This window comes from Medicago sativa, chromosome 8 (assembly GCF_051527215.1).
Source record: "Medicago sativa cultivar Bolivia chromosome 8, Bolivia_mono, whole genome shotgun sequence".
NCBI classification, from domain to species: Eukaryota; Viridiplantae; Streptophyta; class Magnoliopsida; order Fabales; family Fabaceae; genus Medicago; species Medicago sativa.
In genome coordinates, this window is record NC_140756.1 from 77988560 (window position 1) to 78001747 (window position 13188).

At 33.6% G+C, this 13188-nt stretch overlaps 1 protein-coding gene across 1 annotated transcript; it reads left to right on the forward strand.

Annotated features, from left to right (window-relative positions):
* Positions 1-12075, forward strand: LOC146901818 (zinc ion binding protein). The gene is made up of 12 exons (XM_085735626.1): positions 1-411; positions 2424-2642; positions 3822-4016; positions 4124-4482; positions 4647-4878; positions 5497-7181; positions 8214-8432; positions 8529-8666; positions 9730-9964; positions 10045-10104; positions 11641-11712; positions 11811-12075. Exons 1-12 carry the CDS (start codon positions 112-114, stop codon positions 11910-11912), a joined length of 3816 nt encoding a protein of 1271 aa, XP_085591752.1. The 5' UTR covers positions 1-111; the 3' UTR covers positions 11913-12075.
* The last annotated feature ends 1113 nt before the right edge of the window (positions 12076-13188 follow it).

Here is a 13188-nt window from a genome sequence, read left to right on the forward strand (position 1 = left end):
AAATTCACACAGATAAATCAATGCATCTCTTCACTCACAACTTCCCTTTTCTTCTCTCTCTCTCCCCGCCCTCGTTGATGGTGGTTACTGCCGCCGACATTTTCACTGTAGATGGGAGGAGGAGATCCTTCCTTATCGGATATGGAGGAAGAGGAGGAGGAAAACGATGTGATGGTGAACGATTCAGTTGACATTCTTTCTCGTTTTCAAATCTTCGATGCTCCTATACTTCTCTTCGTTTGTTTCCACCAAGCTCTGCGTTCTGAACTTGATCAGCTTCGTCCGTTTGCTGAAACTGCGTCGTCCTTGGAACATGATCCAAACCGTTGCCGTGAAATAGTTGTTAAGCTTCATCAGAGATTTCAGTTTTTGAAATTAGCTTTTAAGTATCATTGCGCTGCTGAAGATGAGGTTAGTTCATTTCTTAATTAAATTAGCCTTTATTATTATTATTAGACCGTAGAATTAGGATGTGTTTAATTATGTGTTATTAACCTATTTAACATTGCTGTTTAATCGTAATCCTATGTTAGTCTGAGAAATTGAATAGTTCAAACTTCGTAAGTAATTTTGCTGATTCATGTTTGTGTTTGTTGATTAACAGTTACTTAAATCACCGCTCTGTCTTCAATTTAGTCTATAAACTTACTATAGAGATAAAACACGTAGTCCCTGAATTATATGAAATCTATCGATTTAGTCTCTGGAGTATACTAATATGAATGTCATCAATTCTTGGACTAAATTGATGAATTTTATAAACTTTAGTGACTAGTTATTATATTTATAATGTTTAGGAGTTAAGCGATAGCTTAAAGATTAATTTGATATACACCAAAAAAAAAAAGATTAATTTGATAGTTTATTCCGCTTAATTTCAAACTTCGTCGTTACTTGTATTAAACACCTTACTTCGTAAAATCAATTAGGCTAAATAGTAAATACATCCCACAGTTTTAAGTTAGATATTTGTAACAAATAAGTTTTAAGTTTTTTATTAACAAATTGACCTTAAGTCATAAAAAGTATCCACCAATACTCTCTTTTCATCAAACTCGGTTAAAAAGTTATTATGTGGCCGTTTAATGCTAAGTCAGTAAGTCTAAATTTTCCGCTCTCAAAACTAGGGATCATAGATGTATTATTCAATCTTGGTTTGAATCGAAATCGATCAATTACTTGATTTATAATATTGTTGATAAACAGTTTATCTGTAAAATTATGTTTCAATTTGGAAACAAGACGAAAATGTGCGTATTGAATTATGCTTGGGGTCACAAGCATTTTTTGGAATGCCACCTCAATGTTAATTAATCTCTTAAGCATTTTTTTAACGGAGTTTGATGAAAAAATGGTAACTTGCTAAAAATATCTAACTTAAATGACTGTGGGAGGTATTTGGCCAATAAAATATTACTCCTTCCGGTCCTATTTACAAGAGACATTTCAGTCAACAAAAGTTAATGTATCTGGTCTAATTTTTTTAACCAGATACATTCACTTTTGTTGACCCAAATTTTTCTTATAAATAGGACCGGAGGTAGTATAAGAAAACTTGTATTGGTCAAGTCACCGTCTTGGAAGAGGATTAAAATGGCCTCTTATGTTGTGCCTTATTAGGTTTTAGAGAGAATAAAATGTAATCATGTATTTAAATTGTGAAGCTGCACAACAGTTGCACCACAACTCTGTATTTATAGAGGTGTAACTAACTTGGGCAGTTACATAACAGAATATCACTGAATGAATTAAGCTGAGCAAAAAGAAAAAAAGTACTTTCATCGTCCCATATTAATTTTCATTTAGGTTTTTTCACCCCTATTAAGAAAAGTTATAGTGATAGAAAACATGTAATGATTATATAAATTATTCTGATTAAACTTGATGTTAATCTTTTTTTTTTGACAGCAATGTTAATCATTGTTATAAATGCATATGCAGTGTATATATAATTGACTTAATGGTAGAATTTAAATAAAATAGAGTGAAGGTTCAATTCAGTCCTTCACAATTTTCTCGCGGTCCAAATCACTCTTTGAAAAAAAAAAATCGCAAATTAGTCTCTGACATTTTCATACAGAGGACGAATTAGTCCGTAACTCATTGTATCAGAGGGCCTAATTTGTCTCCAATTTGAAAATGTTAGTGATTAATTTAAGTTTATTTTTTGTTAGGGGCTGAGTTGGGCAGTGAGAAAATTGCGAGGGACTGAATTGGGTCTTCCCTCCATAAAATAATTAATGATGTATTGAAAACATAAAGTGACACTCATTTTGCTAATGTGACATTAATATGAGACGGTAGTATACAACTAAACGCTCTCACATGTATGTGTGTTTGACAAGGTGTGTGCATTTTATGATTGTTATACTACTTTTTAATGTTTGGAATTCAGCATATAACTTCAAAATAATTTTTGGCAGATTATCTTCCATGCACTGGATATTCATGTAAAAAATGTTGTATGTACATATTCTCTTGAACATAACAGCACCAATGGGCTGTTTGATTCTATTTTACACTTCTTGGATGAGCTGATGGGCTCTAGTGACAATATTTCCAAGCTGTTCCGAGAACTTGTGTACTGCATTGATATCTTGCAAACCTCAGTCTACCAACATATGCTGAAAGAAGAAGAGCAGGTAAATATTTGCTATTATCAGGTTCATGAAAAATTACCTAGTTACATCTTTTGTTCTTTCCTTGTTTCATTTTTCAGGCCTAATGGATCAATGTGGTTATTTTGTCTTTTTGACTATGCTTTTGTTGGTTTAGTTCCCATTTATTTGAACCTATTGTGATAAATACACGTTTCACTAAATGCAGTTTAAACTCATTTAATATATTTGTTCACTTGATCATTGCAGACGAGAGTTTTGTGTTGTGTTTCATATTATTTAGTTTATTCGATTTTGGTGGCTACTTTTTTTCTTATAGTATATAGATCATGGTACTGAAAGCAATTGTAATAGGAAGTTAGGCACTGATTTTCCTGTACGGAATGTGTGTGTCTAGCTTTTTAACGACATTCCAAAATAAATTCCCAACTCAACACTTATCTGCATTAATGCAAAGGCTTGAAATTTAATAAAGTTGATGTCCTGTTAGTTTAGGATGTATGGTGCGATTGTGCATACAATGATACACACAACCCAATTAATTTACTCTGTGAGTGTATCAAGAATTGAAGCCAATAAAGGATTAACTAATTAACAGCTAATAACTACCTTTATAACTATGGCTTAAATAAAACAACCTTAAAATATAGGGTAAAATGCAAACCCATCCCCTCTTCCCCTTTTCAACTTTGGTTCACTTACTATTTGCCCTTCTATAGTACACGCTCATTGGACATTTTGACTAATGGATAAATGCAATAAATCTCTCAAACTTAGAGGGATTGAATCATGATGTAAGATGACCTCAACTTTGAAAGGGACAAAAAAAATCCATTCTTTGTTCTCCGAATGCAAGAAAAAACCATGTCCAACAAATATTAATTTGACTCGTGAAAATGACCATGCCGGTGTCAATTATGACTAACAGTCAGGCTTGGCATACCTTTCTCTTGTGTGTGCGCTTAAAATACAGTTTTCATGCAATTAATTGCTCAGGCATCTACGTTAAAGTGATCTGAACCATGAGGTTGATTCCATGACAATGAAATGTATGAAGGGGTAAAACAAGAAATATTTAGAAATGACTTGACCTACATCTTTAATTTTGAAATTCTTTAATAATGTAAATTTTTGCACGAGCGTATTTGTAGATACTTAAGTTTTGATTATCATACTTGCTATCAAATTTATCCATTGCCTCAGGTTTTTCCTCTTCTGATCCAAAAATTGTCTGCTAAAGAACAAGCCTCACTTGTGTGGCAATTCATATGTAGTGTTCCTATAATGTTGCTGGAGGAAGTTTTGCCATGGATGGTATCCTTCCTTTCAGCAGATAAACAAGCAGAAGTTACTCAGTGTTTTAATGAAATTGCACCAATGGAAACAACACTGCAAGAGGTTAGCTAAAGTTTATTACTGAATAATGAAAGTTTATTACTGAATAATGAATAAAATTTTATACACTCCCCCCCGCCTTTTTTAATAATTCAGATCTAATTGTGAAGGTTTTGGTTTCTTGGCTTGGAAGCAACAATCAAACCTTCACTGGGACATATTTTCAGAGTGAGGAACTCCAAGGTTCTCATGGATTCCTACATATAGAAAAACCATTTGGTCCGAGTTCATTCAATAGGAACTACTCAAAAGAAATTTCGAGTCAGACGAAAGTGAATGACAAAGAAACAGAAGATGGGGTCAACCAGATTAAAGTTCTCCATCTTTGGCATAACGCCATTAAGAAAGATTTGAAAGAAATTCTGCAAGAGCTTTATCTAATAAGAAATTCCGGTTCTGGATGTTCTCAAAATTTAGACTCAATACTTATCCAGCTAAAATTTTTGGCTGATGTCCTCATCATTTACAGGTAATACTTCTGACATGTCTTACTTTTTTGGTCTGTGGAAGCTGACTAATTTGTTTTATTTTAATTTTGCTGAATTTTCTAAAGTCAATCCTCTTCTATCTAAAATGCTCATTATTTTTCTTTCTTAATTGTCCAAATTTCTGAATATAACTTTCTGATCACAGCAATGCTCTTAAGAAATTCTTTCATCTTGTACTGAACAAACATGCCCATAACCGACTTTCCAAGTCTACTGAACATTTCCTTGGTGAAAGTCACATTGAAGATTTACAACAGTTGCTATTCTATAACTCAGAAAGTGAAATGCCTTTGACAAAATTTGTAGAGAAGCTTTGCGGAAAACTTGAATTATTTGTATCAACAGTCAACAAACAATTCTCTTTTCAAGAAATTGAGGTATTCTATGTATATCACAATTTTTTTTAACTCAACAAGGTCATGTTAACCAGTGCCCCCGGGGCACTAGTTAAGGAATTAAAAATAGTAAGAAAAGAGAAAATTAAAATTAAAAGTAACACTTTTTCAAGTTTCAAAAAGTAACATACACAATTTTCAAGAAAAGATTTCCCTTTATAATTCCTTAACTAGTGCCCCAGGGGCCCCAGGGGCACTAGTTAACATTTCCCAAATAATATATGACGATGGTCCTTAACCTTTTAGTTCATCAGTTTAATAAAATATCCACATGTTGGGGTTTTGAAACCATTCTTGATCCTAAACGTATTATCAAGATAAAAATGCTTTAAGTAAACAAACCTATCCACTTATACAGACACATAAATATATGAAGTTTTCAGTGGAATGAAATGTTTCTTACTCTGAGTGAAAAAAACAAGAAATCCATTTTTAAAGAAAAGTTCAATTTATGGCTAGCTATATCTTTCTTTTTTTGGATCAAATTTATGGCTACATCTTAGTTCCATATTCATCAACAATTTTTTTTTCTTCATTTAAAGGATGCTACATGTTACTATTTCAAATGTTTCCCATTCTGACACCCTATTTGTTTATTAGGTGTTTCCTATCTTTAGAAAGAACTGCAGAAATGGAATGCAAGTCAGACTTCTAAGCTTGAGCATGCATATGATGCCACTTGGGTTACTAAAATGTGTTATAACTTGGTTCTCAGTTCACTTGTCTGAAAAAGAATCCAGGTCCATTCTCTATTGCATAAAGGAGGGAAATAATTCTGTTAGTAAAGCTTTTGCACCATTGTTGCATGAATGGTTTCGCATCGGTTATTCAGGTAAAACCTCAATTGAAAAGTTCCGACAGGACTTGCAGCATATGTTCAAAAGAAGACACTCTTTTTCATCTGAGAAAATGAAGGAAGCTTGTGGGTTTTCATTTTTAAATTCTGACAAGCAGCCACATAAAAGTTGTGGCAAGAATTGTTTGTCCTATTCCTCATCTTCTGGATCCAAAAGTGTGAGCAAGTATGAGACACCATACTCCACAGGAATTAATTTGCACATATTTTTCCCTGACACTGCTCTGAAGTTAAGTCAGCATCCAAGACTTCATGCAGCAAATTCTTCTTCTGTTTCATTTCTTAATGATCCAAAACCAATTGACCTGATATTTTTCTTTCACAAGGCTATTAAGAAAGATTTGGATTACCTGGTTCTTGGCTCAGCTCAGTTAGAGGGGCATGCTGATTTGGTTACAGATTTCCAAAAACGGTTCAATCTCATATATTTTCTTCACCAAATCCATAGTGATGCGGAGGAGGAAATAGTGTTCCCAGCTTTGGAGGCAATAGGCCAGCTAAAAAACATTAGCCATGCCTACACCTTTGATCACAAACATGAAGTTGAGCACTTTGGTAAAATGTCTCGCATTCTTGATAAGATGTCTGAATTACACCTTTTAGTTTCTACTACTGATTCAAAGATAAGGGACAAGAGAGTGCTAAGGCGTCATCGTTTAATCAGGAAGCTGCAAGAAAGGTGCAAATCAATGCATAAGTTACTTTCTGATCATATAAACCGCGAGGAAATAGAAATTTGGCCTATAATTAGAGAATTCTTCTCGAACCGGGAGCAAGGGAAGATCATAGGATGCATACTTGGAAGAATAAGTGCAGAAATATTACAAGATATGATACCTTGGCTAATGGCATCTTTAACACAGGAAGAACAGCATGTTTTAATGTTCTTATGGTCCATGGCTACTAAGAATACAATGTTTGATGAATGGTTAGGTGAATGGTGGAATGGGTACAGTATCTCTAAGGCAGCAGATGGATCAAATGATGCCCCTCTACAGAATGTTGAGCCACTAGAAATTATATCCAAATATTTGTCAGAAGAGGTTCTTAATGCATTACAAGAAGAATCGTCTGCCAACGAAAGCATAAATTTTTTGCAGAAGGATCTTATTGGCAATAACTTTGAGTTCTCCGACAACAATGTTGATGACAATGTTAAGGTTCATAATGCAGCACAAGGTTATAGTCAATGTTCAGAATGCACAAATCATTTTCATGATATTAAGAAAAATGGCTGCAATGAAGTAAAACCAGTGGGCACTATGACAAGTCAGTCTGTTCAACATTTTGATTTTGACAAGTTTGGGCATTATGACAGACTTCTGAAATTGAGTCAAGATGATCTCGAGAAGGTAATAAGAAGGGTATCTCGTGACTCTTGCCTAGACCCTCAGGAAAAGTCGTACATAATACAGAGCCTACTTACGAGGTTGGTCTTGTGATTTTCCTAATGGTTTTTGTTTTTTATATAATAAAAACTCATAATGTGCCTATACCTAACAAGTAACAACTTAGCTCTTGGATAGTTGGTTGTTGACAATTATGTTTTATCTCCTCATATTTTGACAATTGAAGAATATTGCTTAAATTATTTTGCTAGTCAATTTTATCGTCAGTGAACAATACAATTGTTATGTTAACATTCAAATTATTTTGCTTTTTTCTTTTTTTTTTATAAAAACGCTTCAATCAAGACGTAGACAGTTTTTGACCGAGGTATTTTTCTGTGTAAAATAAGCTAATCCTAACATGCATTAATGGCAACTGGCAAGGTTATGTAATCTTGCTTGTTTTTCTCATCATTAATTTTGGAAGGTTATAGGAAACAATTCCAATCAATAAAAGGGGTATTGTGTTGAAACTGAAATCTGAACTAACTACAGAAAAAGGAAAGAGCTGAACGTGTTCCTAACCAGGGAAAATAACACTTAGCCCAAGCTAAAAGCTAAAATAAAACTGAACAGGATATCCCTCTCCTATTCTGTTACATTTCTGTCTGTACCTTGTATGTTCTCTTTCATCTATACTCTCTTTCTGTAACTAACCTTATCTCTATACCAGCATCTACAATTTGGTCAATCCCTCGACACCTACATGTTTTCTTCCTGATTGCAGTTAATCTTTAGTGGGCCAGGGCTTGCAGGTTTAAACATGCAAGCCTTCTTCATCTTGGACCCGACCTGTACTGTATTTGAGTCCATGGTATGGTCCTATTAGAAAGCAGTAAACCATGGAACACAATGAGTATGAAATGTACCTTTCATAGTTGGATATGAATGCCTGTGGTTTATTTAAGTGTGATCTTGTAAACCATTGATATTTATTTGCTAAAATTTAGTATACAATTTTTTTAGAAGACGGTGTATTTCTGCTCGACTAATTGCATCCATCGTTCGTCTATTCCAATCTTATGATAGCCACACACTTCAGGTTTTTAACATAACTTCCCACATATTTTCAGCCGTTGGATTATTATTCAGAAGATCTCTTCTATGGAAGCCAATATCAAAAGCGATGGACAGGAATTCCCTGGGAAACATCCATCTTACAAGGATCCTCATGAACAAATCTATGGTTGCAAACACTACAAGAGGAACTGTAAGCTTTTGGCTCCCTGTTGCAACCAACTTCATGCTTGCATACATTGCCATGATGAGGCATCAGATCATTTAATTGACAGGTAAGAATAGTATGTGCTCTGTTTATGTTTTATTTTTGAATTGAGGAATTTGATTTTTCATAATTCATCTTTGACGGAATGCCTAAATATATGTAGAAAATCAATTACAAAGATGATGTGTATGAAGTGCTTGATGATTCAACCAATCAATGCCACATGCTCATCAGTTTCTTGCCGCAATTTATCCATGGCAAAATATTACTGCGGGATCTGCAAGATATTTGAAGATGAAAGGTAATGTAGCCTAACCGGTTTCTTTATAAATTATAAACTAACTTTCTCTTCCCATAAAATGTTTGCAAAAGTGTGAGATAAATTGTGTGTCCCAGGCATACACGATGATGTCTTATTTATCGTATAAATACCATAATTTAGGGAGATAAATTGGAGTTTATCAAGGAGATGATAACTAGCTAAATGACATCTGTAACATAAATGTTGTTGACGAAATATTACTCCCTCCTATCTCAATTATAAACAAAACTGACTAACTACACACATACTAAGAATATTGGTTAACTTCATTGAAATTTCTCGATGTAATAAAAAAATTAAAGCATTTACAAAATTGTCATTTCTTTTCATGTAATTTTGTACGAGAACTTGTTCCATTAAAGAGTATTGATTTCTTTTTTGCTTATATTTGAAACCAGAGTAGTAACATTCTAACATGTATTACTTATGACATCCACTAGTGTCAAAAGACTAACTACCTCTCCTCCTCTCTCACACATATGTGTGTGTTGTGTAGCCTCATAATAACCAATTTCTCATTACATTCTTGGGGGACAACATTTGATAGCTAGAGATGTTCTCCATTTCTCAAAAGAAATGGAGAGCTTCAGTTCTATAGTTTAGGGTGTGAAGTCATACATTTCTAGAACCAGTGATATAATTAGGCCTTTATACACCAAAAAAGTCGTAGTAATAGAGTTCTTCATTTCTTTTGAGAAATGGAAAGGATCTCTACTGACATTTGCTATAGTTTTATAAATGTGAGAATGTTAGGTGAGTGGAAACCCAGAAGTGAGTTAGTTATGGAATGCCCTTGGGCCAGCTGATAGTAGCTAGTCCATAAGAGAATAATACGGAATCTTAATGTTGTTCATACCTATAGAAGGAAGGTTTTAGAAACTTATGGGCAAATTTTAACATATTCCTAGTTCTTTCTTTTTATGGAAACTGGTCAAGTACACGGGGGGTGATACCTGTCACTTAATCTTGCTGTTCTTTTATCTTTATGCGAAAATTTCAAATTATGTTACCACCATGACTAAACTCATGCATTTTTTAACAGGGAAATTTATCATTGTCCCTATTGCAACTTATGCCGAGTTGGAAAGGGTTTGGGTGTTGACTATTTTCATTGCATGAATTGCAATGCTTGTATGTCTCGTTCTCTTATGATACATACATGCAGAGAGAAATCTTTAGAGGAAAACTGTCCGATTTGTCATGAATACATCTTCACATCCTGCTCTCCAGTAAAAGCCCTCCCATGTGGTCATGCCATGCACTCAACATGTTTCAAGGTACTCACTTGTATTTTTTCCTCCACAATCATTTTGCAAAAACAAAGATAACTTAAGTTGCATTTGTGGTGGACTTCCAGGAATATACTTGCTTTAGCTATACCTGCCCAATATGTAGCAAGTCACTTGGAGACATGCAGGTCAGTCAATATTATTGCATATCCTATATTAAGATATATTGTTCATATTGCTGCAAATATATCTTACCACGGTAATGACTGTGTATATCTCTTCACTTACATTGCTACATGTACTGAAGATTCACTAGAAGCTTTCTTGCATTCTGATGATTATAATGGTTCACATTATAGGATTAGTCTTTTAGTTGTAGTGGGAGGAGAAATAATATTCAAAATAATAAAATTATATTGATATTTGATGTGAGTGATATGCTATACGGTATTCCTTATTTATATTTAGGCTAGATTTATGTAATACTAATTAATTAAGAAAGCAAATCGTGAAAATAAGGAAATATGGAAACCAATTACAAGAGATCAGTTAAGATAATCTACGACATATTACGATAGAATAAAGATATTCTAACACTTCCCTTAAGCTGAAGCTTACTAAGCTTTACATGATTGTAAAGTCAACTCAAACAAAAAATGAGGCCAGAGCGCATCCAGGACAAGAGCTAGGACCAGATTGCATCTAAAGACACGAGCTATGGCAGGACCATCTTTTGGAGAAGAGCGGGCCTAGACCACATTTTGGAGAAAAGTTGAGGCCAACCCACGTATGGGAGTAGTGTCGGGCAAACTTGCATTTGGGATAAAAGAGTTGGGTTCAGACTCCAGATTGCATCTGGGACAAAAGTCAAGGCAAAATCGTATTTGTGATAAGTTGGGGGCAGATCATGTCTAGGACAGAGACAGAGGCTAGACTGCATTTGGGATATAGCTACGGCCTAACTGCATTTGACTAAAAATGCAGGAATGCTGTAGAACTTCCATTAGTTGCTTCGACTAGTCGTGGTGGATGATGTCACTTTGCTACCATGTTAAAGTTATAGAACTTGCCATTTATGTTTGATATTTTTATGAATGATATGCTAAAAAACAAGAACACCGATCTTTGTATATTTTTATTAGACTATGAAAACAAACCATAAAAATAAGAAAATGGATACCGATTCCAAGAGATATTCAATGATCTAACTAGTTTCATGACAGAAAAAAGATATGGTGGCATATTGTTCAGATACTCTAAAAAAACTATTTCTGATTTAAGGGAATACAGAGTTTCACTACTTGAATAGGACCAGATCACTGAAATATTTAAATAAAATAAAGAATTCTGATTTTAGAAGTTGCTAGTCACTGCATGTTAGTTGCATTATAGTTGTAATTTATAGCTAGGAATATTCAAATCTGCCAAGGACTTTGAAATTCCACAGGGATGAGATTAAAAGAAGCCATGCATCGAGCTCATAGATTTTGATAGCATAGACAATTGTTTTTTCACCTTAATTTTTTTTTTTTTCCAGTTCTTCAATCATTTATTTTCAAATGATATTGTCATTTCACTTACCTGAAAACTATTGTGCAACTGCTCATGATTCAATTTGTCTGTTTGAAATAGCTGGACTGTTGGGTTGGATTTTAATTTTGTCATCGGTACTCCATTTATCTTTCAAGCAATCATCTCTCTAATACTATCATAATGCCTTGCAGGTCCTTTTTAGGATGTTAGATGCACTATTGGCCGAGCAGAAAATGTCTGATGAGTTTTCGGGTCAAACTCAGGCTAGTCAGCTGTTTCTCTTATTTTCCGTCTCATATTAAACCTTCAATTTTGTATTGTTTTTCCAAAATATATACTCTAATTGAATCTATAACTGCAGGTTATATTATGTAATGACTGTGAAAAGAAAGGAGCAGCTCCCTTCCACTGGCTTTACCATAAATGCCCTTGTTGTGGTTCCTATAACACTAGAGTTATATGATTCTTCCAATGTGAGCATAGATGTTTGCCTCTCCTAGCTTCTCTGTATTTAAGCATTAGATCATACTTTGTTTTTAAGTTTTTAGCTCTATCACTTATGCCAGAATAATCCTCCTAATGTAAAAATAATTACATTGTTATTTATGACATTTAATTGTTAGAAACTCTTTCTTTGATGTGCAACTACTCAGAATCAACATTACAATTTCAGTTTGAAAAGCAAGAAATGATATTCATGACAGCTTTCTGCTAGAAGATATTTGCCTTGCCATCCACTTTGTTTTGGTTATCTGCTTACTCATTAAATGCATAGCGTGGATAACACCATAATTTTTTTATATCATCTAATAATGCTAAGAAGGATAAGAATTTATCAGATATACTCTGAGAGCTTGAGGTATACAGATGAGCTTAAATTTCATTGATAAATCGTTAATTTTGACATATTTGATCAAGCTTGAATTTGATAACCAAAGTAACACAATATAGGATTAAATATGTTTTAGTCCTTAAAAAGTTTATGTTTCTCAGATAAATACTTCAACACATTATTGTTAAATGTTGAGGTAAAAACGAATAAAACTTTAATAAGAATTAACTTAAAAAATAAGTCACATTTTCCATAACAGAAAACATTTTTAAATCAAAAGTATATCTTTTTGTCTAGTCTCAATTGAGAAGCATTACGAGTATATCTTTTTGTCTAGTCTCAATTGAGAAGCATTACGATTTATAGAAATAGTGTCATATACAAAGTGACACCAGAAACAGTAATACATAGCAATGCATTTTTTAGTATTTTCTATATTTGAATATGATCAAGTGACCTTTCCGACGATATATATTTTTTATCCATGTAGCCAACCTGGCTTAATGAGAAAAGCTTTCATTTATGCTGATTATATATCCTCCTTTATTTAATAATGAAAATAGCAGCTGCATTAATGAAACAAGCACTTATGAAAGGAAACTAACTCAACTTTGAGTTAAGATATGAAAGGTTAAAAAAGAGGGCTATGTCTGTTAATTTGGAAACCAGCAAAGACTTTCATGTTTTTCAGATAGAAAAGCCACTCTTTTAAGTTAATTTGTATCCTCATATCTTAAGTCAAAAATCTTAAAGGAGGGGTTGTGTTCTTGTTGAACATGAACTGATGAAAGTGACTTAAAAGAAATGAGAATACAAATTTCATTGTCATATGCCAGTGTTGTATACGTGCCTTAATAAAAGTTGGGTAATTTCATTGGTAGTTATAAGTATTGTATGTGAAGAACGA

Excerpts from the sequence above, each read along its gene's own strand:
- LOC146901818 (XM_085735626.1), top strand. The coding sequence starts at position 112 with ATGGGAGGAGGAGATCCTTCCTTATCGGATATGGAGGAAGAGGAGGAG. Across the intron at positions 4,879-5,496 it reads TCTCTTTTCAAGAAATTGAG|GTGTTTCCTATCTTTAGAAA; the intron begins GTATTCTATGTA and ends TTTGTTTATTAG. Across the intron at positions 10,105-11,640 it reads AGTCACTTGGAGACATGCAG|GTCCTTTTTAGGATGTTAGA; the intron begins GTCAGTCAATAT and ends AATGCCTTGCAG.